Source organism: Phyllobates terribilis, unplaced genomic scaffold, assembly GCF_046119375.1.
Source record: "Phyllobates terribilis strain yellow unplaced genomic scaffold, ASM4611937v1 Scaffold_3__8_contigs__length_932513732, whole genome shotgun sequence".
NCBI classification, from domain to species: domain Eukaryota; kingdom Metazoa; phylum Chordata; class Amphibia; order Anura; family Dendrobatidae; genus Phyllobates; species Phyllobates terribilis.
In genome coordinates, this window is record NW_027362763.1 from 741,682,752 (window position 1) to 741,708,012 (window position 25,261).

The 25,261-nt window shown below is 42.8% G+C and overlaps 1 protein-coding gene across 3 annotated transcripts in view; it reads right to left on the reverse strand.

Annotated features, from left to right (window-relative positions):
* WDPCP (WD repeat containing planar cell polarity effector) overlaps nucleotides 1-25,261 on the reverse strand; it is a 420,756-nt gene that overhangs the window by 16,871 nt on the left and 378,624 nt on the right. For all 3 annotated transcript variants that reach the window (XM_073672146.1, XM_073672144.1, XM_073672145.1), the window contains exon 16: nucleotides 10,530-10,609. In XM_073672146.1, the coding sequence (XP_073528247.1) occupies nucleotides 10,530-10,609 (80 nt within the window). The remainder of the gene's footprint in view (nucleotides 1-10,529; nucleotides 10,610-25,261) is intronic.

Genomic DNA, 25,261 nt, shown 5'->3' on the forward strand with positions numbered 1-25,261 from the left:
TTATTTAAATTGTTTTGTCTTTGTTCTTCCTTTCCACTTCCAGTAGCAGAGATCTCAATAGTATTTGTCAGCTGTATGGCTTTTTCTGGCCTTTTGCTTCCCTCCCCACATTGTTCTAGTTTAAAGCTCTTCTGATGAGTGTAGCAAGGCGACTTCCAAATACATGTTTTCCAGTCTTCGTAAGGTGCACCCTATCTCTAGCAAGTAGTCCATCGTATAGGTAATTCATTCCGTGATCCAGAAATCCAAATCCTTGTTGACGGCACCATCGACGTAGCCAGTTGTTCACCTGTAGAATCTTATTCCACCTCATTGTTCCATGGCCATCCACTGGGAGGATGGATGAGAAGACCACCTGCGCTCCCAATTCTTTCACTTTCTTGCCTAAGTCTTCAAAGTCACTGCAGATGGTTTCCAGGTCCTTTCTTGCGGTGTCATTTGTCCCCACATGTATTAGCAGGAATGGGTAGTGATCTGTAGGTCTGAAGAGTCTTGATATCCTGTCAGACACATCTTTAATTTTTGCTCCTGGAAGACAGCACATTTCTCTTGAGGTTATGTCTGGTCTGCAGATAGCGGCCTCTGTTCCTCTTAACAGGGAATCCCCCATGACCACCACTCTCCGTTTTTTCCTCACAACATTCTTCTTTCTCCATCCAGGAGGATTCTGAGGGCTTACAAGGTTATTCATTGCTGGCAAAGTCTTATTTTGCTGTATTTCTTCATGGTTCTCCTGCGCGAGAGCCTGGTACTGGTTCCTGAGCAGTATGGGTGCTGACTGCCTCTCGATCCTCCTGCTTCTGTGGGTCACATGCTTCCATTCCTCTGTTTCGTCAGGTGCAGTTCGAATTTCTTCTCTTTCTGAATCATGAAGAGATAATTCTGCTCTGTCTAAGAACTCTTCACCTTCCTTAATGATTTTCAAGGTAGTTAACCTCTCTTCTAGATTTCGCAACTTTTCCTCCAACAGGGACACAAGCTTGCATTTCTGGCATGTGAAGTTTGGCTTTTCCACTGGCAAGTCTGTGAACATGTAGCAGGATATGCAGCTCACCAAATGGCTCCTGGACTCTTCCATGTTCTTATTGTTAATGTTCTGAAAACAGTGAAAAAAGCTTAAAAAAAAAGCTGCGGCGCGCGCAGTTGTTGTAGAGATGTGTCTGCTGCTAGAACTCTGTGTGGCATTGACCTGGTCTCTAATCTGAGCTGCTGTTAACCTGCCATTTCTGAGGCTGGTGACTTGGATAAACTTATCCTCAGAAGCAGAGGTGACTCTTGGTCTTCCTTTCCTGGGGCGGTCCTCATGCGAGCCAGTTTCTTTCTGCGCTTGATGTTTTTTGCAACTGCACTTGGGGATACTTTCAAAGTTTGCCCAATTTTTCGGACTGACTGATCTTCATTTCTTAAAGTAATGATGGCCACTCGTTTTTCTTTACTTAGCTGCTTTTTTCTTGCCATAATACAAATTCTAACAGTCTATTCAGTAGGACTATCAGCTGTGTATTCACCAGACTTCTGCACAACACAACTGATGGTCCCAACCCCATTTATAAGGCAAGAAATCCCACTTATTAAACCTGACAGGGCACACCTGTGAAGTGAAAACCATTTCCGGTGACTACCTCTTGAAGCTCATCAAGAGAATGCCAAGAGTGTGCAAAGCAGTCATCAAAGCAAAAGGTAACTACTTTGAAGAACCTAGAATATAAGACATATTTTCAGTTGTTTCACACTTTTTTGTTAAGTATATAATTCCACATGTGTTAATTCATAGTTCTGATGCCTTCAGTGTGAATGTACAATTTTCATAGTCCTGAAAATACAGAAAAATCTTTAAATGACAACGTGTGTCTAAACTTTTGGTCTGTACTGTATACTAATTTGTTGGAAGTGAAATGATTGCAGACACAAATCTTTGCTCACCTATGACTAGTTTTAGACTAGCAGTACCCTCAGAAGTTCAAGAAAGTTGCAAATCCATTACCATATTGCATAGGCCAAAGTATACAAGTATATACAGTGGGGAAAATAAGTATTTGATACACTGCCGATTTTGTACATTTTCCCACCTACAAAGAATGGAGAGGTCTTTAATTTTTATCATAGGTACACTTCAACGGTTAGAGACAGAATCTAAAAATAATCCAGAAAATCACATTGTATGATTTTTACATAATTAAAATTTGAATTTTATTGCATGAAATAAGTATTTGATCACCTACTAACCAGCGAGAATTCTGGCTCTTATGGACTTGTTAGTTTTTCTTTAAGAAGCCCTTCTACTCTGCACTCATTACCTGTATTAATTGCACCTGTTTGAACTCGTTACCTGTATAAAAGACACCTGTCCATACACTCAATCAATCACACTCCAACCTTTCCACCATGACCAAGACCAAAAAGCTGTCTAAGGACACCGGGGACAAAAGGCTGGGATGGGCTACAGGACAATAGGCAAGCAGCTTGGTGAGAAGGCAACAACTGTCCCCGTTTTGACGCCAGCACATGTCCAGGCCTGTTTGAAGTTTGCCAATGACCATCTCGATGATTCAGATGAGGCATGGGAGAAGGTCATGTGGTCAGATGAGGCCAAACAGAACATTTTGGTCTCACAACAGGACAGGACAACTGCACCATATTGAAAGGAGAATGGATGGGGTCATGTATTGCGAGATTTTGGCCCACAACCTCCTTTCCTCAGTAAGAGCATTGAAGATGGGTCGTGGCTGGGTCTTCCAGCATTATTTCATAACCAGGGGCTACCAACCATCAATTAATGTAATTCAATCGATTAAAACAGCTAAAGGCTGAAATGAGACTCACAACACAAATTCATATGATACCTACACCTATCTGAATAGGGTAAATATAAAGAGATATATAGATAATAAAGGAACAACCTCACCAATAGTTTAAGGTACTGTCCTTTCTAGTAAGATCCAGGTCTGGTCCCTTGTACCAAGTCAGCTTGCTTAATAGTCAAATTGCAGAAAGAAGGACAATTAGGGGGAGGCTATGACCACAACCCACACAATACCCCAAACCATTCTCAAAGAGAGCCAAGGGAACAAGAAATCAATGCCCGATAACGCTCCCTACGCGTTTCGTTTGAAGACTCATCAGGGGAGACAAGGGGTCAACATAGCAGAGGCATTAACAGGGGCATCACTTGCCCAAATGCAAGTGATGGAATCAAAATACCTGAGTCTTCCAGCATGACAATGACCTAAAACACACAGCAAGGGCAACTAAGGAGTGTCTCTGTAAGAAGCATTTCAAGGTCCTGAAGTGGCCTAGCCAGTCTCCTGACCTGAACCCAATAGAAAATCTTTGGAGGGAGCTGAAACTCAATGTTGCCCAGAGACAGCCCCGAAACCTGAAAGATCTGGAGAAGATCTGTATGGAGGAGTGGGCCAAAATCCTAACTGCAGTGTGTGCAAACTTGGTCAAGAACTACAGGAAATGTCTGACCTCTGTAATTGCAAACAAAGGTTTCTGTACCAAATATTAAGTTCTGTTTTTCTATTGTATCAAATACTTATTTCATACAATAAAATGCAGATTAATTATGTAAAAATCATAGAATGTGATTTTCTGGATTTTTTTTAAGATTCTGTCTCTCACAGTTGAAGTGTACCTACAATAAAAATTACAGACCTCTCCATTCTTTGTAGGTGGGAAAACATGCAAAATCGGCAGTGTATCAAATACTTATTTTCTCCACTGTAGATAACAGGCCTAGAGCAATGAACTGAACCTTTGCCCCGGGTGAAAAAAATACTAACTATAAAACAGATTAAAGTTGGCCGAACCGGACAATATCGGTGGAATAGGCGGACAGTTTAATGTGTAGGGGGTCCTCTTGACTTTTTCCTGACAGATAAATGTAGGGGAAGAGAAGAATTAGCACATTGAATTGCCAACGGAGGCCTAGCTGTTGGTCGGCTGATGGGTCAGCCAACAGCTATCTATGGAGGCCTTATGTCTCAGCTTTTAGCTAATGTTTCTGAACATGGTTTACTATTGTAAGTGTGAACGCACACTCATGTATGACACAAGACTGGTATTGTTTTGTGGTTGCCATTCTGAATTATAAAAGGGAAGGTAGTAAATGTATTTGAACTGAAAATGTAAATGTTACTGTAGAAAATGTCAAGTATAAAGAGCAGATGTTGAAAGGCTAGTCTTAAAAATGAAAGGCTGTCAATGCATGAACAGGATGTAGACACCGACATGGGAGCCGTGGATAACACACCCTTCCCTTTTCTGGCTGAAAGTGGGAGCAGGTCAATATACTGTGTTTGCCGAATGACATAAAGCTTATAAAAAGACATTTTTGAAGTGCAAGATTATTCTGACTTCAAATTACGACTTTAAGGTTGATAATATGTGTATGGTGTTAGCAGACACAACAAGATTATTTTTCGTAAGAGGATATTGGCAGGATTTCTCCAGTGCACATAGAACAGAATACACAGGAACACCCTGAGGATGTGAACCCGGCTGGGAGACCTGTGGCTTATTGGATTTCGGCTCTGAACATGGGACACCTTCTGCACTTTACTTCCATCTACCAGAGCTTCTCTAAATGGTCATTCATGTCTCCAGTCTTTTCTTCTTCAAAGCTAAACATTCAGCTAAACTAACATATTCTCAATCTTTTCATCCGGGTTTATACTAAATGAAGGGGAAACAACAAGGGCCTGGACTCATGGATGGTCAAGAAATACAGTATATGTAGCAATGTCTATAGAAAAGTTGAAAAATGGTCAATTTAATCAGCCCATTTTTAACGCTATAGGTATTTCTAGATAAAACTATGCACCGCAGAGCATTAGTGCACATTATTAAAGGAAATCTGACAGCAGCATGATGTAGGGGAAGAGACCCTAATTCCAGAGATGTATCACAGTTTTGTCTGCTGCAGATCTAGCAGAGCTCAGAATGCTGATAGGCAGCTTTCTGTGTACATTGTATATTGACAGAAAGCTGTTATTTAGTGATGTCGGCCAGCTGGACCAGGAGGCACGAGGCACCTAGTCCTCTAGTGATAATCTCCAGCTGATAAAACACTGATATTATTGAAACCACAAAACACAGCCGAGTAAGTGAAAAATCACTAGAATCAGTGTCTCTGTCCCTTCATTATGCTGCTCTCAGATTACATAGCAAAACCTGCTGAAATGTTTAAAAAGTCACCAGTAACAATTGTTCACACTTGAGTAGCTGTCTTTTTCCATAAGAGTTTATTACAATTATGGTAAAATCCCAACCTAAATTATGACAAACTGTAAAAGGTAAAGGGGGTTTTCGGGACTTTAATATGGATGACCAATCGTTAGGATAGGTCATCATTATGAGATCAGTGGACATCCAATACCCAACACCACCACTAATCAGTTGATAGAAGAGTGATAGAAGAGTACACCAAGGGTGGCATGGGTCCATACACTGCGCTGTGGACCTGAATGGTTCTGCAGCTCTCTCTCATTCACATGGGTGAGAGAAATCTTAGTACTACACAGGGCCACCACATGTAAGAAGTCGTGACACTTTTGGGGCGCCAAAGCATCTTCAAATAGCTAAATCGCAGTGTAGTCAGATCTGATAACATAGTTGTAAATATTTCTGGGGGAATTTAATTCCCACTGTCGAACCCGCCGCAGTTCTCAAGGGGACGCTCCCAACCAAGAACGCCCATCTGAAGGTGGGGCTCACATCAACCCCACTCCGTTTGGGCCCAGAAGTCGTCTTGTGATATCTGGGACAGTTGCGAAGATAGGTCATCTATATTAAAGTTCCAGAAAAACCCTTTATAGGTCAAATGGATCTACAAAAATGTACTCTTTTGAAAATAAAACCAGCATAGTTATCATGGTCCTGTTAAAAAACAGAAGCAATTAAACTGTTGTGAACGAAGCCTTGTTCAATACATAATGTATTTTTATTATTATTTCTATTTTATTAATTTAATTAAACTGCAAATTAAAGTATTCTGTAATATACTGTATAAATATATAACTATCTCAAACATCCAGAATATCTTGTTGTTTTTTTTACATTTGATAGAGAACATGTTGCTTTCAAAATTATGCTCCAGCAACTATATTACATTTTGAAGTTTAATACACCAAGGTGGAGTCATGACATCCTTCTTTATGAAAACGGCACATCTCCTCCTCTACAGCCATGTACAGGACTGCATGTTACAGGAAAGTGGAGGAAAATATTGTCCTCTCATAGATCTGCTGAAAAAAAGCCAAAAATGGAGTCTACAAATATAACCAAAATGTAAACACTACATAAACTCCTTAACCTTGAAATTGCAAAATCAAGAAAGAAAAGTTGTGAAATTATGGATAGGACAGAAACAAAAGACGTGTTAATGATATGCAAATGCTTACAAGATGGAAATGAATTTTAAAAACATCTCAATTTATTCAGTATTGAGTATGAGGGGCATGCACAGAAATCCCTGCAATTAGACGCCTTGGCTGCTATCAATGAGGTTATTAATGGTTATCTGCGGAATATTTTATGGAGTTCAATGCACTTAGGTTGCAAATCATCAAAATCCACTGCTGGCAGTTCCCTTTGAAAATGCCAACCAATGACGTCACAGATGTGTTTAATATGAGACAAGTTCGGAGACACTGCAAACAGTGGTAGCATGTGTAGGCCACGCAGGCTGCTCACAGCGGCACAAGCAACATATGGCCTGGCATTGGTGTGTTGAAAAACAGCTCCTGGGACACTTGAAATGACTAAGAAATAAAGTTGCACTCTATAACGCCATAGTATGCAAATGTGAAGTATATGAAATTGGAATCGCATTATTGCTCTAGAAAATAGGAAAAAACGAAGATACTTAGCGCATAAATTGGCCAATTCATGTATGCCTAGCAGTAGGGCCGGCTCCAGGTTTTTGTGGGCCCCGGGCAAAAGAGTCTCAATGGGCTCCTTTAACACATACCACGATTCATGATGCACAGATACCACTGAGAAATATATATATATACAGTACAATGCCGAAGATTTCACTTCTTACATTACATGAGGGATATCTATTGTAAATTCTATAAAACCTCAGAAACCGGCGAATTCTCTTAACGCACAGTGCAAACCGGACAGTATAGTCCTCCATACAGTATTATGGGCCATATATTGCTCCATGCAGAATACTGGTCCCTATATACCGCTCCATACAGGATACTGGTCCCCATATAACGCTCCATACAGGATACTAGTCCCCATATAACGCTCCATACAGGATACTGGTCCCCATATAACGCTCCATACAGGATACTGGTCCCCATATAAGGCTCCATACAGGATACTGGTCTCCATATAACGCTCCATACAGGATACTGGTCTCCATATAACGCTCCATACAGGATACTGGCCCCCATATAACGCTCCATACAGGATACTGGTCCCCTTATAACGCTCCATACAGAATACTGGTCCCCACATAATGCCCCATGCAGAATACTGGTCCCCATATAACGCACCATACAGGATACTGGTCCCCATATAACGCTCCATACAGGATACTGGTCTCCATATAACGCTCCATACAAAATACTGGTCCCCATATAACGCTCCATACAGGATACTGGTCCCCATATAACTCTCCATACAGGATACTGGTCCCCATATAACGCTCCATACCGGATACTGGTCCCCATATAACGCTCCATACAGGATACTGGTCCCCATATAACACTCCATACAGGATACTGGTCTCCATATAACGCTCCATACAGGATACTGGTCCCCACATAACGCTCCATACAGGATACTGGTCTCCATATAACGCTCCATACAGGATACTGGTCCCCATATAACGCTCCATACAGGATACTGGTCCCCATATAACTCTCCATACAGGATACTGGTCCCCATATAACGCTCCATACCGGATACTGGTCCCCATATAACGCTCCATACAGGATACTGGTCCCCATATAACACTCCATACAGGATACTGGTCTCCATATAATGCTCCATACAGGATACTGGTCCCCATATAACGCTCCATACAGGATACTAGCCCCCATATAACGCTCCATACTGGATACTGGTCCACTTATAACGCTCCATACAGAATACTGGTCCCCACATAATGCCCCATGCAGGATGTCACCCCCCCTTATAATGCCCCATGCAGGATGTCACTTCTCCCCCCCATATAATGCCCCAAGCAGGATGTCACCTCTCCCCCCCATATAATGCCCCATGCAGGATGTCACCCCCCCATATAATGCCCCATGCAGGATGTCACTTGTTCCCCCCCCCCATATAATGCCCCATGTAGGATGTCACTTGTTCCCACCACCATATACTGCCCCATGCCTCCATACATATATATAAAAAAAAAATCAAATACTCACCTCACTTCTCACCTGCTGTTGCTGCTCCGGACCCCTCACCCGTGTCAGCGTCTTCCCACTCTGCGCTGTGACGGCTCAGGAGAGAGCGCCGTGTAAAGATGTCACCGCACCCTCTGACCTGAGACTTCACAGTGCAGCAGCCGCGGAAGAGACCGGAGCTGCTACGGAGGCTGGGGCCCTGAGCAAGCGGGGGGGGGGGTGGGGGAGGAGGAGCGGGCGCTGACACCGACACCGCTCACGGGTCCCATGCGCGCCGGGGTGTCCGACGGTGAGTGGGCCCCCCCGCCTGCTCAGGGCGCCGGCACTTGCCCGGGTGCTGATGCCGGCCCTGCTAGCAGGCACGGCAGGGCAATCTTCATTGCTGGGAACCTAATCTAATATGACTCCTCTCATGGGCTAATAGCCTATACTTATATATGGGTAGGTAGGATCCTGCTGTGATTAAAACCGCCATAGACTGATGGGTGGAGTGCTGGGTCAGATGGCCTATGTACATAAATACAGTGGGGAAAATAAGTATTTGACATACTGACGATTTTGCAAGTTTTCCCACCTAAAAAGAATGGAGAGATCTGTAATTTTTATCGGCAGTGTATTAAATACTTATTTTCCCCACTGTATATACTTGTATACTTTGGCCTATGCAATATAGTAATGGATTGCAACATTCTTGAACTTCTAGGGGTACGGCTAGTCTAAAACTAGACATAGGTGAGCAAAGATGTGTGTCTGCAATCATTTCATTTCAAACTCATTAGTATATGTTGCAAAATCGGCAGTATATCAAATACTGATTTTCCCCACTGTATCAAAGACTGACCGTCACTTCCAAACAGAAAACTGGTGTGCACGGGTGAATACTAAGAGTTGGCCAATTTATGTGCGAAGTATCTTTGTTTTTTTCCTATTTTCTAGAGCAGTAATGCAATTCCAAATATTTCATGTTTGCATGCTATTGTGTTACAGAGTGCAACTTTATTTGTTAGTTATATATGGATATGGCTTCTCTTAGTATGCATTTGCGAACACCAGTTTTCTGTTTGGAAGTGACTAATTGCTGAAGAGGATAGACCTACATTTCTCCATTCAAGCTTTCGGTCTCCATTTGGAGACCAAGTGAGCAAAGCCATGAAGAGGCCTTCACGACGGAACGTCACACCAGTCCTACTCATGGAATTTTGGTGTTGGCTGACATAATGTACCGCAGCCAGACCCCTCTAGTCTTCATTCAGGTACACTAACTGATCGATGTTACATTGATTTGGTGGTTGAACTAGTGATACGGCCATTTCTCCAAAGTGTCAAAGGAGCCGTTTTCAACACAAAAATGTCAGGCCACATATTGCTCATGCTACTGTGATCAACCTGCATGGCCTAATTGAGCTACCGTGGCCTAAATCTGCTACCGTGGCCTGTATTGTCTCTGGACTTGTCTCCCTTCAAGCACATATAGGATGCCATTGGTCGACATCAGCAAAGTGAGCTGGCAGCAGCGGATTTTGATGATTTCACTGATATAACATGCAAATCGTGTAAGTGTAGGGATTTGTGCATGTAGCGCTTATACCCGATACTGAATAAATTGAGATCTTTGAAAATTTTGTTTCCATTTTTACATCACTTGCATGTCATTACCAACTCTATCCATCCTGTGTTTTCCATAATTCGTCTTTTAATTTTTGGTGCTGCAATTTCAATTTTGAGGCGTGCATTATCACGGCATGTATAATTTATGTGCAAGTGTAAAAAATCCCAGATAAAACAAGGATCCTTGCCCTGAGCACTATATGTCTGGTAAAGCTGATATATCACTTATATTCAGTCGTAAGAGCAAAGTATGGTTAAAAAATAAAATACAGGCGACTACCACATCGCATTTCATTCCAAGACTCCCCATGCACAAATGTGAGTAAGTTTAATTTATACACACAGTGCTGTGCCGCCTGCTCGAAATGTGTCTCTGTAATAGCGAGATAGATCTCTTAAGGCATGGTCCATGTCAGATAAAGCACACATTGTGTGTAGCTTACATAAGATACATCCACCTCATTCATTGCTCTCTGCATGTTTCCCCAGCTCCCCCTGGTAATAAATTACATCACTCTAAGCATTTAACATCCACTTTCTGATTCATACCCTGATTCCAAGGTAGCGTTTTATTCAGAGATTCAGCGTAGACTTCAATTCCAATCTCGTTCTCTATGTGAACTAATTGTCTGTGGAAATAAAAGAAAAAATACAAGAAAGAAATCTTAGTAAAGAGGGCAATCATTGGAAACAGGTCTTTTAATTTGTTTACAGTGCTGAGTGATGGACATGCTTCATTCGTTCACCCTTTGTCAGGACTCACAGGGTTTTGTCTGACCATATTCAATTTGCTGACTCAACTGTGGGCATGATGGCTCCAAAATGGTCAGTATGCGCCATCCAGCTGGGAGGTGAAGCGATGGACATCTGACTTCTTTGTGTCATTATGTGTATGACTTCATTTCAGAACCAGTCAGGATCTCTTGAGCATGGCTAATGAACAACACATTCTTCAACACTGCCAATGTATAAATACCACATCAAATCCTCGCACGTGCCACAGTTAAACAAGATTTTGTGTTAGTATGGTCATGTCCCATCTCCCTTGTAATAAGTGAGAAGAGTGACAGAAAATCCCCTGCCTCAGGATGCTACCAAGTAGCAGTGGACCCTTTGATTTCCAACAGATTTGGCATGGGGTTAAATATGGAGAAAAAAATAAGTAATCCAATGTTTCTTTTTTTATCTCTTTAAACCTTACACAAGAATCTTGGTTTGCTTCAAATTTCCTCCAAGGACATAACTTCAGAGTAGTTTTCGTTAGCAACAGCCATCAGATGATAAAATCCAAAACTTATAGCTAATCTGTGATCCACAATAAGTAGTAAGACAAACAGGAAGTCAGAGATGACAGTTGCTCAATATGGTAGCCATGCAGGAGGTCAGGGCAGGCGGCAGAGAAGAATCAAGGTCAGGATGCAAGGTTGGTGACCGAACATAACATATACAGTGGGAAAAATAAGTATTTGATACACTGCCGATTTAGCAAGTTTTCCCACCTACAAAGAATGGAGAGGTCTGTAATTTTTATCGTAGGTATACTTCACCTGTGAGAGACAAAATCTAAAATTAAAATCCAGAAAATCACATTGTATGATTTTTACATAATTAATTTGCATTTTATTGCATGAAATAAGTATTTGATACAAATAGAAAAACAGAACTTAATATTTGGTACAGAAACCTTCAGACGTTTCCTGTAGTTCTTGATCACCAAGTTTGTACTCACTGCAGTAGGGATTTTGGCCCACTCCTCCATACAGATCTTCTCCAGATCTTTCAGGTTTCGGGGCTGTCGCTGGGCAAGATTGAGTTTCAACTACCTCCAAAGGTTTTCTATTGGGTTCAGGTCTGGAGACTGGCTAGGTCACTCCAGGACCTTGAAATGCTTCTTACAGAGCTACTCCTTAGTTGCCCTGGCTGTGTGTATCGTGTCATCGTCATGCTGGAAGACCCATCTTCAATGCTCTTACTGCGGGAAGGAGGTTGTTAGCCAAAATCTCCCGATACATGAACCCATCCATCTTCCCTTCAACACAGTGCTGTCGTCCTGTCCCCTTTGCAGGAAAGCACACCCAAATTGTGATATTTACCCCACCATTCTTCACAGTTGGGACGGTTATCTTGAGTTTGTACTCATCTTTCTTCTTCCTCCAAACACGGTCAGTGGTGTTGATACCAAAAAGTTATATTTTGGTCTTATCTGACCACATTACTTTCTCCCATGCCTCCTCTGGATCATCCAGATGGTCAAGGGCAAACTTCAAATGGGCCTGGACATGTGCTGGCGTGAGCAAGGGGACCTTGCGTGCCCTGCAGGATTTTAATCCATTACTAATGGTAATGTTTCAGACTGTGGTCCCAGCTCTCTTCAGGTAATTGACCAGGTCCTCCCGTGTAGTCCTGGGCTGATTCCTGACCGGTCTCAGAATCATCCTTAGCCCACGAGACGAGATCTTGCATGGAGCCCCAGACCGATTAAGATTGACAGTCATCTTGTGATTCTTGCATTTTCTAATAATTGTGGCAACAGTTGTTTCCTTCTCACCAAGCTGCTTGCCTATTGTCCCGTAGCCCATCCCAGCCTTGTGCAGTTCTATAATTGTGTCCCTGGTGTCCTTAGACAGCTCTTTGGTCTTGGCCAGGACCAGGTGGAGAGGTTGGAGTGTGATTGATTGAGTGTGTGGACAGGTGTCTTTTATACAGGTAACGAGTTCAAACAGGTGCAATTAATACAGGTAATGAGTGTAGAGTAGGAGGGCTTCTTAAAGAAAAACTAACAGGTCTATGAGAGCCAGAATTCTTGCTGGTTGGTAGGTGATCTAATATGTATTTAATGCAATAAAACACAATTTAATTATTTAAAACTCATACAATGTGATCTTCTGGTTTTTATTTTTAAATTCTGTCTCTCACAGTGGAAGTGTACCTATGATAAAAATTACAGACTCTTTGTAGGCGGGAAAACTTGCAAAATCGGCAATGTATCAAATATTTATTTTCCCCACTGTACCTTTGCACATAGAAGAGTCAAACATCCTTACTGTACAAGAAAAAGGCAATGTACAACGGTCTCTTATGTATCTTGGGTCAGTTGAGGATTGGTTGGAAAAAATGGACATGGCTCTTTAAGAGACTGGAAACCAGTGCATGCAAATTCTAGTGGCACTGCCAGAAATTTTAACAGAAAAGGAATGTTGGCATCCATGTGACCATGCTAGGAGAGCAGGGAGGTGGGTAGTGATGATGGACAGGGGACCAGCAATAAGGGATCATAACAGGAGGAACCAACTACTGGAGCAAAATGTACTTTTGTTTATTTTGTTTAGACCCCTCATTTGTTTTCTATTTTCCCTCCCCAATTTTTTTTTAACCAATTACTTTTCCAAACTACATTATGGTCCCTAAACGTATCTTAAAAAAATAGGATGTTATTATTGAGGTTATATGTAATACCATGTATATACATATTCATGTTGCTTCCAGTTGGCCTCATCCAGACCTCAGTTTTTCTCACAAACGAGAAAAACAGACTGATTTTTTGATCGGACTTTGATCAGAGTGTGGTTGTCAGAGTGTCATCAGTTTTTCTCATACATGGAGAAAATTATTTTTCTTCCACCTATTCCTATGTGATAGTGAGGGAAAATCAGACCGCACTCGGATGGCATGCAATTTATTCATGGACTCATAGACCTGCAATGCCGATTCTGATCCCACACTCGTATTAAAATGGAACAAGTGTCCGCAATTTTGAATGGACCGCTTGGTCTGCAGAAAATCACTGACATGTGAGTGGCCCCATGGACTATCACAGCTATGAGTGCTCATGAGAAAAACAGACATCTGAATGAGGTCTTACTCAAAAAAGCCGCACTACACAGAAAAAAAAACAAAACCTCATCTACCCATTGCTCTTGTCATAATTACAAGCGTCAGATGCACTTCTGAAGGTGGTTTGGCATCTGGTTCTAGTGAGTGAATGGGAACATAATACCTAGTAATGTACAACCAATATGGTGAGACAACCTATTTAATAAGCAAATTGCCTCTTCAGAGAAAAAGAGGACTTGAACTCTATAGCGCCACCTATTGGAAGCAGCAATCCTACAAGTCACAATCAACCCTTTAAAGAGTCGTGCAATATGAGTTAGAAAGCCAAACCAGAATCTCAATTTGCAGACACTGTGTTTCGGGCTGTTGGCCCTCGTCAGTGCAAAGTATGAGAACTGATTTGGCTAGATAGGAGGCTCTGGACTGAGGTCTAAGGGGTAATGTTTCTCCTTGTGGAGAGTGACATACCGGCTCTGGCACGCCAGTATGAGGAGACCTATTCGCTGTGCAATGCTCCTCTGGGAAATTTAATATGCATTGTTAAACCGTACAATGCAACGCATACTGCTAATTATATGCAGAATATTGGCACCCCATGGGATATCGTAAGCATATGCTAATTGAAATTATTGGAGGTCTGATCTCTGGAACCTCCACCGATAAAGCACTGCTGTAGTTCTACTATAGTATATCATCAACCAACTTTTCCTTGCACAGTTCCTGAAAATACAGCTGTGCAAGGGAACTGCAGTCAGGTTCATTCACTTGTGAAGCTGCAGTTCACACTGCAAGAGTGGACGGCCCAGAGTACCTCTGTGCAGAAAAAGACTGTAAAGGAGCCTCGTCGCTGAATTAGTGCTTTGGCACCATCTTCCCCGGGAAGAATGGACGTCCCAGAGGTTGGACCATAAAGTGTTGATCTATTCTATTGATTTGTGATCACTTTATTGGAATACCCCATCAAATAGTAGTTGTCTACAGTACAACTGGGACCTGTGAGTCCTGGAATAGACCTATAGAGTAAAAGTTTTCATACAGTGTAAATTTTTATCAGGGAAGAAAGTCAGTGCTCGTAAAGTATTACCTGATAAGTTAAACAGTAGTTTATAGCATGTTCCAAATCCAAAGCTGCACTGCGCTCCATAGCCGGTGAGGACTGCAAGCATTAGACATACTCATTGCCGTATTCAGAATATGCACACTGGGGCTTGGCCAACCTGACATATGTGGAGGAAATCTGATTTCTGCCAAAGAGCCGGGACTCATTATTTTGCATGCTCCCAAAGGTTAATGTGCACTGAGTGCATGGTTGGCGATACAAAGAGCAGGGATCCATGTTTATGCATAGAAGTTAATTGGAGCATTTGGATGACAAAAGATTATGAAAACATGGCAGACAGAAGCCTGACAGAGTGATGATGAATGAAAGTATTTAATCTACTACCCATATAGTCTAGTAGAGCCATGAAATGCTATGCTTGTTGGCAGTTTCTAAAACTTTTCTACCAGGACATATTGTTTTATTCTACAATGTGAGTACAAAATCAGACTTTTTTTTAAATCTGTATACTTGATATTATAGAAAAATTTAGTTTACACCATTATATTCTTAGACAAAGGGGGCTTCATTATTATTAAATAGTACAGATATATTGTATTCTAGCTCCCGCTGCCAGACCGCAGATTGGAAAATGAAATCAGTGATCTATCGGCTGTGGTTGTTCATAGCCCTCCCTGTATCCAAGAGATGCTAAGAAGCTAAGTCCTTGTGCATATATATTCTTCAAGTTGTATAGAGCCATCTACAAACATTTATAGAGCTCTACTGTACCTCTGTAGGCTTCTGGTGTCATAGATAGTAATTTCTGCTTGATTTGCATAAACTTAAAGGGGTATATGTAGTAGGTGTAATAATAATTTTAGCAAATGCCTCCAATTAGAAACGTAGAATAGTTCTTCTGATTAACTATGTAGCTTTCCCCATGCAGGGCATTGCAGTAGCTTAAGTACAACCACTCATATAGTGACAGTTAGTTCTAGTTTTTAGTGGCCGTAACCATGGATACCTAAGCTACTACAATGCCCAGCATCGGGAAAGTGACATAGCTAATCAGAAGAACTATTCTACGATTCTAATTGGAGGCATTTGCTAATATTATTATTATTACACATACTACATATTGGGATAGGATCTTGGAGATGGGAATACCCCTTTAAGGCTATATTCAGATTAACCACCGGAGAGGTGCAGGCCGCGGCCTCTGCTCTGGGTGCTGACCTGGGCCCGAGCCTCACAGCAGTGGGCGGATAGCAAGCTAGTGCAAATCCCACTGCGCCACCAGCTGGAGCAGCGCTGTGATCTGGCCTGTACTGGCCAGGGACATGTCAAGCGGATCACCCCCTTCTCCTCTGCGCCCCCTCCTGTCACATTCCCTCTGTACTAGGGAATTGCATAACTAGCAATCCCTGACATGACCGGCTCCATTGTGACACCTGACAGTCAAAATTTCATGAGCCACAGCAACGTGTGGCCGGGTACAGCTAGTTTACTAAAAAAATCAAAGTTGTAAGGATTTATATTTCACTTCTTTTACCCTGTGCACGTAATAAGATTTACATACAGAAGTAACGGGATAAATGCCTAAAGTGCGCACATACCCGTAGAATATATTCACATATATACACTTAACCACCGCTATCCAGCTAAGCAGTGAACATTTATGAGGATGGTAGAGATCTGTGGTGAGGACGGCACATTCAATCACTCCAGTAAAACTGTGGCAATGTCATCTTGCAACAATCTGTCCCATAGGATTAGAACAAATGTCAGAACTCTGATGAATTCCAGTGGATATTGTGCAATATGTCTTACAATCTGCAATGTCCTGGCCCCATTGTGCGCTTTTTTTCAGGCAGTGAAATACATGAATACAAACAGGTACATGGACCTCTCACATAAGGTGTGTCGAATTATAAAGTGCGATGCAACACCTGAGGAGCTTTAAAGATACGAATAGCATGGAAGTGATAAAAAAGCCTATTTCCTAGTAACTAATCATATTAAAAGTGTCATTTCCTGCACAGGAAGATCAAAATACCATGCTGGAATTTAAAGGGGTTGTCTCACAACAGATATACAGAGCGCTCGGCTGTATTTGGAATGCACATAGCAGTGAATGGAAAGTGCAAGCTAATTCATGGCCAGCGCTACTGTCATTGTGGTCCGCACCAGTAAGAACGAGGGATTGGGGACCCCCATTCTAAATACAGATGCTAGTCCAATAGGTGCCATCCACATGGTATTAGGCATTTATCATGTGGGTATGACAATTGTTTGAAGAGGAACTGATCTGCCGGTTATCAATATCAAAGTGGTGGAAAAAAAAAAAGTAAAGCAACATACTAGCAAAATTATGACATATCTATATATGGGAGGAATGCATGTATTCAAAATGTAATGATGACTTCTCCTGATCTGTCATTTCCCAGGACAGCAATAGGATGTACTGATTCAACCATCAAACCAGATTTGCAGCGTTGTTGTCCTCACTCTCACATCTGATACCATCTGCATTACTTTTTAACACCTAGATACTGTGATGCTGAGTCACCAGGAAAAGACGATTCACGTTCTCCTGGATTCCATCCTACCTGTGTTACTGCTGTACTGAAGGAGGTGTTTTTTATAGTCTTGCTCTAGGTTACTTACCGAGCTGCATCTGCTATGAGTAGAAATCAGTAAAGCAAACAGAAAAAGTGGCGATTATAAAGATCGATGAGCAAAAGTGAATTTGAATTTTTTTGCTACCACAGGATGATGCAGACATCATCCTGTGGTGAGTTTGTGCACAGGAGGACGGCGAGAGAGCACCACTTTTAGGGCTCATGCCCATGTTTAATAGCGCTGCCATATAGGTGCACGAGCCCCTACTACACTGTCGTGTGGCTTCAATTTTAGAAAGTTCTTCACAGAAAAAGATCACAGGCTCACTTACTGCCAACTATTGGAGGCAGCAGTTCTAAAAAACGATATCAACCATTGAAAGGTCTTTGCCACATGACAGGATAAGAACTCAAACCAAAAACTCCATCCGTGCTTCGGGATTTTTGCCCCTTATCAGTGCAAAGCAGGAGAACTGGTTGGCTAGGTGAGGCATCCTATACAACCAGCCAACTAGTTCTGCTGATTTGCACTGATGAGGGGCAAAATCCCTGAATAACGTGCCTGCAAATGGAGTTTTTGGTTCTGATTCTAATCCTAAATTATATGGCAATGCTATTTAAAAAGTCGATATTCTGTGAAGAGGTTATTTGCATATTTAAATTCCCAGGGGAGCATTGCACGACCTGTAAGTCTCCCTACGTTAACATGTTGCTCTCAACAAGGAGAAACTTTGACCCCCATCAAATAGGAGTCATGTATTAGGGGCTCATGCACCTATATAGCGGCACTATTTAACCATGTGCCTCCATTAGGTGGCGATAGAGTTCCTGTACTTTTTCTCTCTGAAGAAGCGATTTGCATATACTGATTTCATATGGAGGCATTCAGAGATTTATGATACATTCTGTACAATGTGGCTGAAAATATAAATAGTGGCAAGCTCCATTACATGTTGATTATACTGATTAATTCTTTCCCAGAAACAAATCTTCATTTTTTTCTTATTATTCTGAGCAACTATTATCTAGGAGTAACAAATACATGGCTGTAAACTTGTACTTTGTATATTTGTGTCTGCAAAATAGTGAGAAAAACAAAGTGCACCCTCTTTGATCTTCAGCATTTGGCAAGGTGGTCACACTTGCTGATGAACAATCAAGGGCATTTGATTAGCAGCACCTGGCAGCTATTTACACTCAATTTCTATGGAAGCAGTAAGGGTGTACTTAATTTTTCACACACTGCTTCTGCCTCCTTCTTGTTAAATAAATAATTACACAATGTAGTTTGTCATACCTCGTTGTTCATTGGAGCTTGTGGTTACCTAATTTTAAGACCTTCTTAGGACCAGTCACATTCAGAGGTATACAGCAGATATTCAGTAGTGAACATGTCTGCAACAAATCGGCCACGTGCTTACACCGGCAGTAATATGTAATGTCTAATTTACCTTTGGGGGGGGGTGATGCAGGGAGATCACTCACGGCTAGATTCCCCTCTCTGAGTGTCCCAGTGGGTGAAGGAACGTTGTAGTAGAAGGGTCCTATAGCAATAAACCTAACAAGTAGGAATTGTCTAATGTATAGAACTCCCTTGAGAACAAGTCCAATAAAAAAGGTTTATCAGACTAGGGGATCATGCAGACACCAGTTTTTTGTCGTACGAGTACTATCTGTGTTTTTCACAGAGAGAACCCGCACCTATAATGGTTTATGGGTTTTCACATGACTGTGTATTTTTGTGGACCGAGTAAGTTTGGCCACATCTGATCATGCATTGGTTTTTCCTTGTTCTTACTGGAATGTGCACACTGTAAATTCAGACCATGAAGGAACACATATGGAAATAAGGAGTAAAGAAACATGTGAAACAAAGCAGAATATGTGTTAAAATCTAGGTTCTTCAAAATACCACCGTTTTTGCTCCGATGACCGCTTTACACACCCTTGGCATTCTCTCAAGTAGTCACCTGGAATGGCTTCCAGCAGCCCTCAATGTGTTCTCAGTGGTGCTGAATACTTGTTGACTGTGTTGCCCTCACTCTGGGGTCCAACTCATTTGTAACCATCTCAGTTGGATTGGGGTCAGGTGAATGTGGAGGTTTTGTCATCTGACGCAGTCTCCATCCCTCTTCTTCTTGATCACATAGTCCTTACAGAGCCTGGAGGTGTGTTTTGGTTTCAGGTCATTGTCCTGTTGCAATACAAATGATGGTCCCAGTAAGTGCAAACCAGATGTGATGTCATCATTGCAGAATGCTGGGGTAGCCATGCTAGGTAAGTGTGTTGAATTTGGAATAAATCACCAGTGTCACCAGAAAAGCACCCTCACACCATCATATCTCCTCCTCCTTGTTTCACAGTGAGCCCCACACATAGAAACGATCCACTCATCGTTGAGCTTCTCACAAGCACATGGTGGTTGGCAACAAAAATCTCAAATTTTGACTCATCAGTACAGATTTCCATTAATTTAATGTACAGTTCTTGTGTTTCTTGGCACAAAGTAGTATGTTCTTGTTTGCAGTCCTCAGTAGTGGACCATTAAGACCTGCTCATCGCAGTCTCTTCTGGGCAGTTAATGAATCTGCTTGAGAGAATGCCAAGGAGGTGTAATGCTGGCGTAAAAGGGGGGTATTTTGAGGAATCTAAGGTATAACATCTATTCTGGTTTGCTTCACGTGTTTCTTTACTCACTGTTTCCATACATCTACCTTCATGGTTTTATTGCTTTTCGTCTGCATCTACAATGTGCATATATCTCAATTAGAACAAGGAAAACTAGTGCATGAACAAGTGTGTTGAAGTTTTTGACATTTTATATCTACAGAAGATACAGTGGCATGTAAAAGTTTGGGCACCCCTGGTCAGAATTACTGTTATTGTGAACAGTTAAGAAAGTTTTAGATTAAGTGATCTCTAAAAGGCCTAAAATTAAATATGACACATTTCCTCTGTATTTTAGGCAAAAATAAATTTATATTGTCATTTTTTACATTTTATAAATTACAAAAAGGTAAATCGGCCAATGCAAAAGTTTGGGCACCCTTGCAGATTTATGTGCTCAGATAACTTTGACCAAGGTTCCAGACCTTAATTAGCCTTTTAGGGTTATGACTTCATCACTATCAATATCATCGTTAGGAAAGGCCAGGTGATGCAAAAAACCCAGCCTCCTCTAACCTTGTGCCAAAGAACAGAAGCCACAGAAGCCATAGGTTCTTCTAAGCTGCTGGCTTGCACTCTGAAAATGAAAATGGTGGAGGCCCTCAAAGCAGGAGAAGGCTATAAGAAGATAGCAAAGTGTTTTCAAGTTGCCTTTTCCTCAGTTCAAAATGTAATTTAGAAATGGCAGTTAACAGGAACAGTGGAGGTCAAGATAAGGTCTTGAAGACCAGGAAAAATGTCAGTGAGAGCAGCTCGTAGGATTACTAGAGAGGCAAATCATAACCTCCGCTTGACTGCAAAAGACCTTCAGAAAGATTTAGCAGACTCTGGAGTTGTGGTACATTGTTCTACTGTTCAGAGACACCTGCACAAATATGGCCTTGATGGAAGAGTTATCAGAAGAAAACCTCTCCTGCTTCCTCACAATAAAATAGAGCATCAGAAGTTTGCAAAAGAACATCGAAACAAGCCTGATGCATTTTGGAAACAAGTCTTGTGGACCAATGAGATTAAAATAGAACTTTTTGGCCATCAATGATCAAAAGTATGTGTGGAGAAAAAAGGGCACAGAATTTCAGGAAAGAACATCTATCCAACCATTAAGCATGGGGGTGGATCAATAATTCTTTTGGGTTGTGTTGCAACCAATGGCACGGGGAACATTTCACGGGTAGAGGGAAGAATAGATTCAATTAAATTTCCACAAGTTCTTGATGCAAACATAACACCATCTGTAAAAAGCTGAAGTTTAAAAGAAGATGGCTTCTACAAATGGATAATGATCCTAAACACACGTCAAAAATCCACAATAGACTACCTCAAAAGGCGCAAGCTGAAGGTTTTACAATGGCCCTCACAGTCCTCTGATCTAAACAGCACTGAAAATCTGTGGCTCAACTTCCAAATAGCAGTGCATGCAAGGCGACCCAGTAATCTCACAGAACTGGAAGAATTTTCCAAGGAAGAATGGATGAAAATCCCTCAAACAAAAATTGAAAGACTCTTGTCTGGCTACAAAAAGCGTTTACAAGCTGTGATACTTGCAAAAGGGGGGCTACTAGGTACTAACCATGCAGGGTGCCCAAACTTTTTCTTCGGCCCATTTTCGTTTTTGTAATTTATAAAATGTAAAAGATAGAAATATACATTTTTTTTTGCCTACAATACACAGGAAATGTGTCATCTTTAACTTCAGGCCTTTTACAGATCATTTCATTTTCAAATTGCTTAACTGTTCACAATAACAGTAATTTTGACCAGGGGTGTCCAAACTTTTTCATGCCACTGTATCTGTATATATATCTAATTAAAGAGGACCTTTTACTAGTTCAAAAGTGGCAAAGTGGCCTTCTCCTTCCCTGAGAATTCCATTTTTTTTTAAATCCATCATATGGTTCCAGAGGAATGGGCCTTTTTATTTAGTGATAATTTACATGGCCTTAAAGGGGATGTGGCACACAGGGTAATAATGCAGAGCAGCCTAAAGACACACCCCAGAGGATCCTGTGAGCCGCACCTCCTTCCTTATCAGCATCAAAAGTAGCAGTAAATAAAAGGCCAATATCTCTGTAACAGTATGGTGGATAAAAAAATGGAATACTCTGGGGAGCAGCAGGACTAAAAGAAGAGCAAAAAGACGGATTTTGGTAAGACCTTACCTGTAAAATCCTTTTCAGCGAGGGAAGGAAGGGAGACACAGTCATTACTAGTGGGTAGGCGGAGCCCACATAGGATAGAACACCTCAGATTAAAAAAGAGTGTTGTCCGGCCCCTCCAGCTTGGGCTCCTCCTACTCCAGCTCTCCAGTCCGTACACAAGCTAAGGAAGAGCAAATATCACCAGCGGAGCAACATAACCCCTTCTGAAGAACTTCAGAGAAAAAACAAGAGACAGGTTATGCATATAACAGAAAAACCACACAGTCCCAGGTACTACTCACTGGACCTGACCACTGCGATGAGCTGGCAATGCTGGAACAGAGCCTTAGCGCGCCGACCTCAGCCCAGATAATCGCTATCAGAGAAGGGTCACGCTGCATCTGAAAACACAACAACACACTTCTGCCATGGGAGGGAGCTGTGTCTCCCTTCCTTCCCTCGCTGAAAAGGATTTTACAGGTAAGGTCTTACCAAAATCCGTCTTTCAGCAGCAGATGGAAGGAAGGGAGACACAGTCATTACTAGTGGGACGTCCCAAAGCAGTCCAAAAATTAAGGGTGGGAAAAAACCAACAGAGGCAGAATCCCAACAACCTAGAAAAATGCGCAACTAGCGCTAAATACAAGTTAACGATAATTAAACTACAGCCGCCTGCAGGACCCTACGTCCTAAGGCTGCATCAGCGGAAGCACTGACGTCCACCTTATAAAACTTTGCAAAAGTGTGGACGGAGCGCCAGGTAGCCGCCCGGCAGAGTTGAGCTGCCGAGGCCCCTTGATGAAAAGCCCACGATGAACCCACAGCTCTCGTGGAGTGAGCTCGAATCTTAATTGGACAAGATTCGCCCTTGAGTTGGTAAGCCTCTAAAATGGCCGACCGAATCCATCGAGCTATAGTGTCCTTGGAAGCTCGTTGACCACGCCGACGACCTGCTGGAATCACAAACAGAGAGTCCGATTTCCGAAAACCTTGAGTAATAGACAAATAGAACTTCAAAGCCCGCACTAAATCCAATGAGTGCAAGGCCCGTTCCTTCGCATTCCTCGGTTCCGGACAGAGCGAGGGGAACACAATATCCTGGTTAACATGAAATTGTGACACCACCTTAGGTAGAAAGTCGCCCCGTGTGCGAAGCACCACGCGATCCGGGAGAAACTCCAGAAAAAGGAGGCGAGCAAGAAAGACCCGCCAGTTCAGAAACCCTTCTCAAGGTGACTGCCACTAAAAAGGCAACCTTCCAAGAAAGCAAAGAAAGGCTAACGGAGTCCATAGGCTCAAAAGGCCCATGTTGAAGAGCCTCCAAGACCAGATTGAGCCGCCAAGGGGACACAAGCGCCTTCCGCGGCGGAAACTGACGGGTTACCCCGCGAAAAAAGGAACGAATGTCCCTACGCGAGGCGATAGCCTTCCGAAACAGCAAGGACAAAGCAGAAACCTGACCCCTCAGAGTGCTAACTGCCAAACCCTTGTCCAGGCCATACTGCAAAAAGGCCAACAATTTGGGAATGGAAAAAATCCTCGGGTTCCTTGAAGAACCCGAACACCATGAAAAGAAGGCCTCCCAAGTCTTGTGATAGATCCTAGTAGTGGCAGGACCCCTGGCAGCTCGCAGAGTGGCAATGACTTCGGCTGAAAAACCTTGACGAGTCAAGATTTCGGTCTCAAGAGCCACGCCGTCAAACGCAGAGACTTCAGGTCCGGATGACGAACGGGCCCTTGGGTTAACAGGTCCGGGCGAAGAGGGAGAGGAAGTGGAGGCGCAGCCAGAAGCGACACCAGCGTCGAGAACCACGTCCTCCTTGGCCAGTCTGGGGCTACTAACATAGCCGGGACTCTTTCCAGTCTGATCCGACGCAACACCAGAGGAAGCAAGGATATCGGCGGGAACACATAGATTAGCTCGAATTGGTCCCACGGAGCCACCAGAGCATCCACCGCCACAGCCTTCGGGTCCTTGTACCTGGACATGAACGTCGGTAACTTGGTGTTGAACCTTGATGCCATCAAATCCACTTGAGGAGTTCCCCAACGGGAGCACAGCTGTGCAAAAATTTCTGGGTGAAGACTCCATTCTCCGGGATCCACCTTCTCGCGACTGAGGAAGTCCGCCGTGATATTCTGAACTCCCGGAATGTGAATCGCAGAGATGGCTGGCACCTTGGCCTCGGCCCATACCAGGATCCGAGACACTTCCATCATGAGCCTGGAGCTCCTTGTTCCACCTTGATGGTTGATATACGCGACTGCCGTCGCGTTGTCTGTCTGCACTCGGACTGGCAGACCGTTTAAAGGGACCATCCAGTGTTGGAGGCAAAGGAAAAACGCCCTCAATTCCAGGATGTTGATCGGCGGGACAGACTCTTCCGACGACCATACTCCCTGAATCCAGAGATCGTTCCAGACACCCCCCCAGCCTGACAGGCTGGCATCGGTGGTTATGACCGACCACCTCGGAAGGAGGAAGGACTTCCCCAGGGATAACGCTTCCGGACGTAACCACCATTCTAGAGACTCTCGCACCCTGTGGGAGATGATGATACTGCGATCCAGCGAAGCCTGTGATCGATCCCAACGGTTCAGAATGAGCATTTGGAGAGTCCTGGAATGAAATTGGGCAAACGGAAGTGCCTCCATTGACGCCACCATCAAACCCAAAAGGCGCATACACCTTCGAAGGGACATTGCTATCGAAGACATCATAACCTGTACATGTCGAAGAAGACTTGCTTGCTTGTCTGGAGGCAGGGACACCACTGCTCGTACCGTGTCGAAATGCATCCCCAAAAAGAGGTTTGACTGCGACGGTTCCAGAGACGACTTCTTCCAATTGACCAGCCACCCGAAGTCCTCCAGGAGCTGAAGGGATAGATTGCGAGCCGTCACCGCCTCCTCCTTTGAGGACGCCACAATCAAAAGGTCGTCCAGGTAGGGAAGAACCGTAACCCCCTGTCTTCGAAG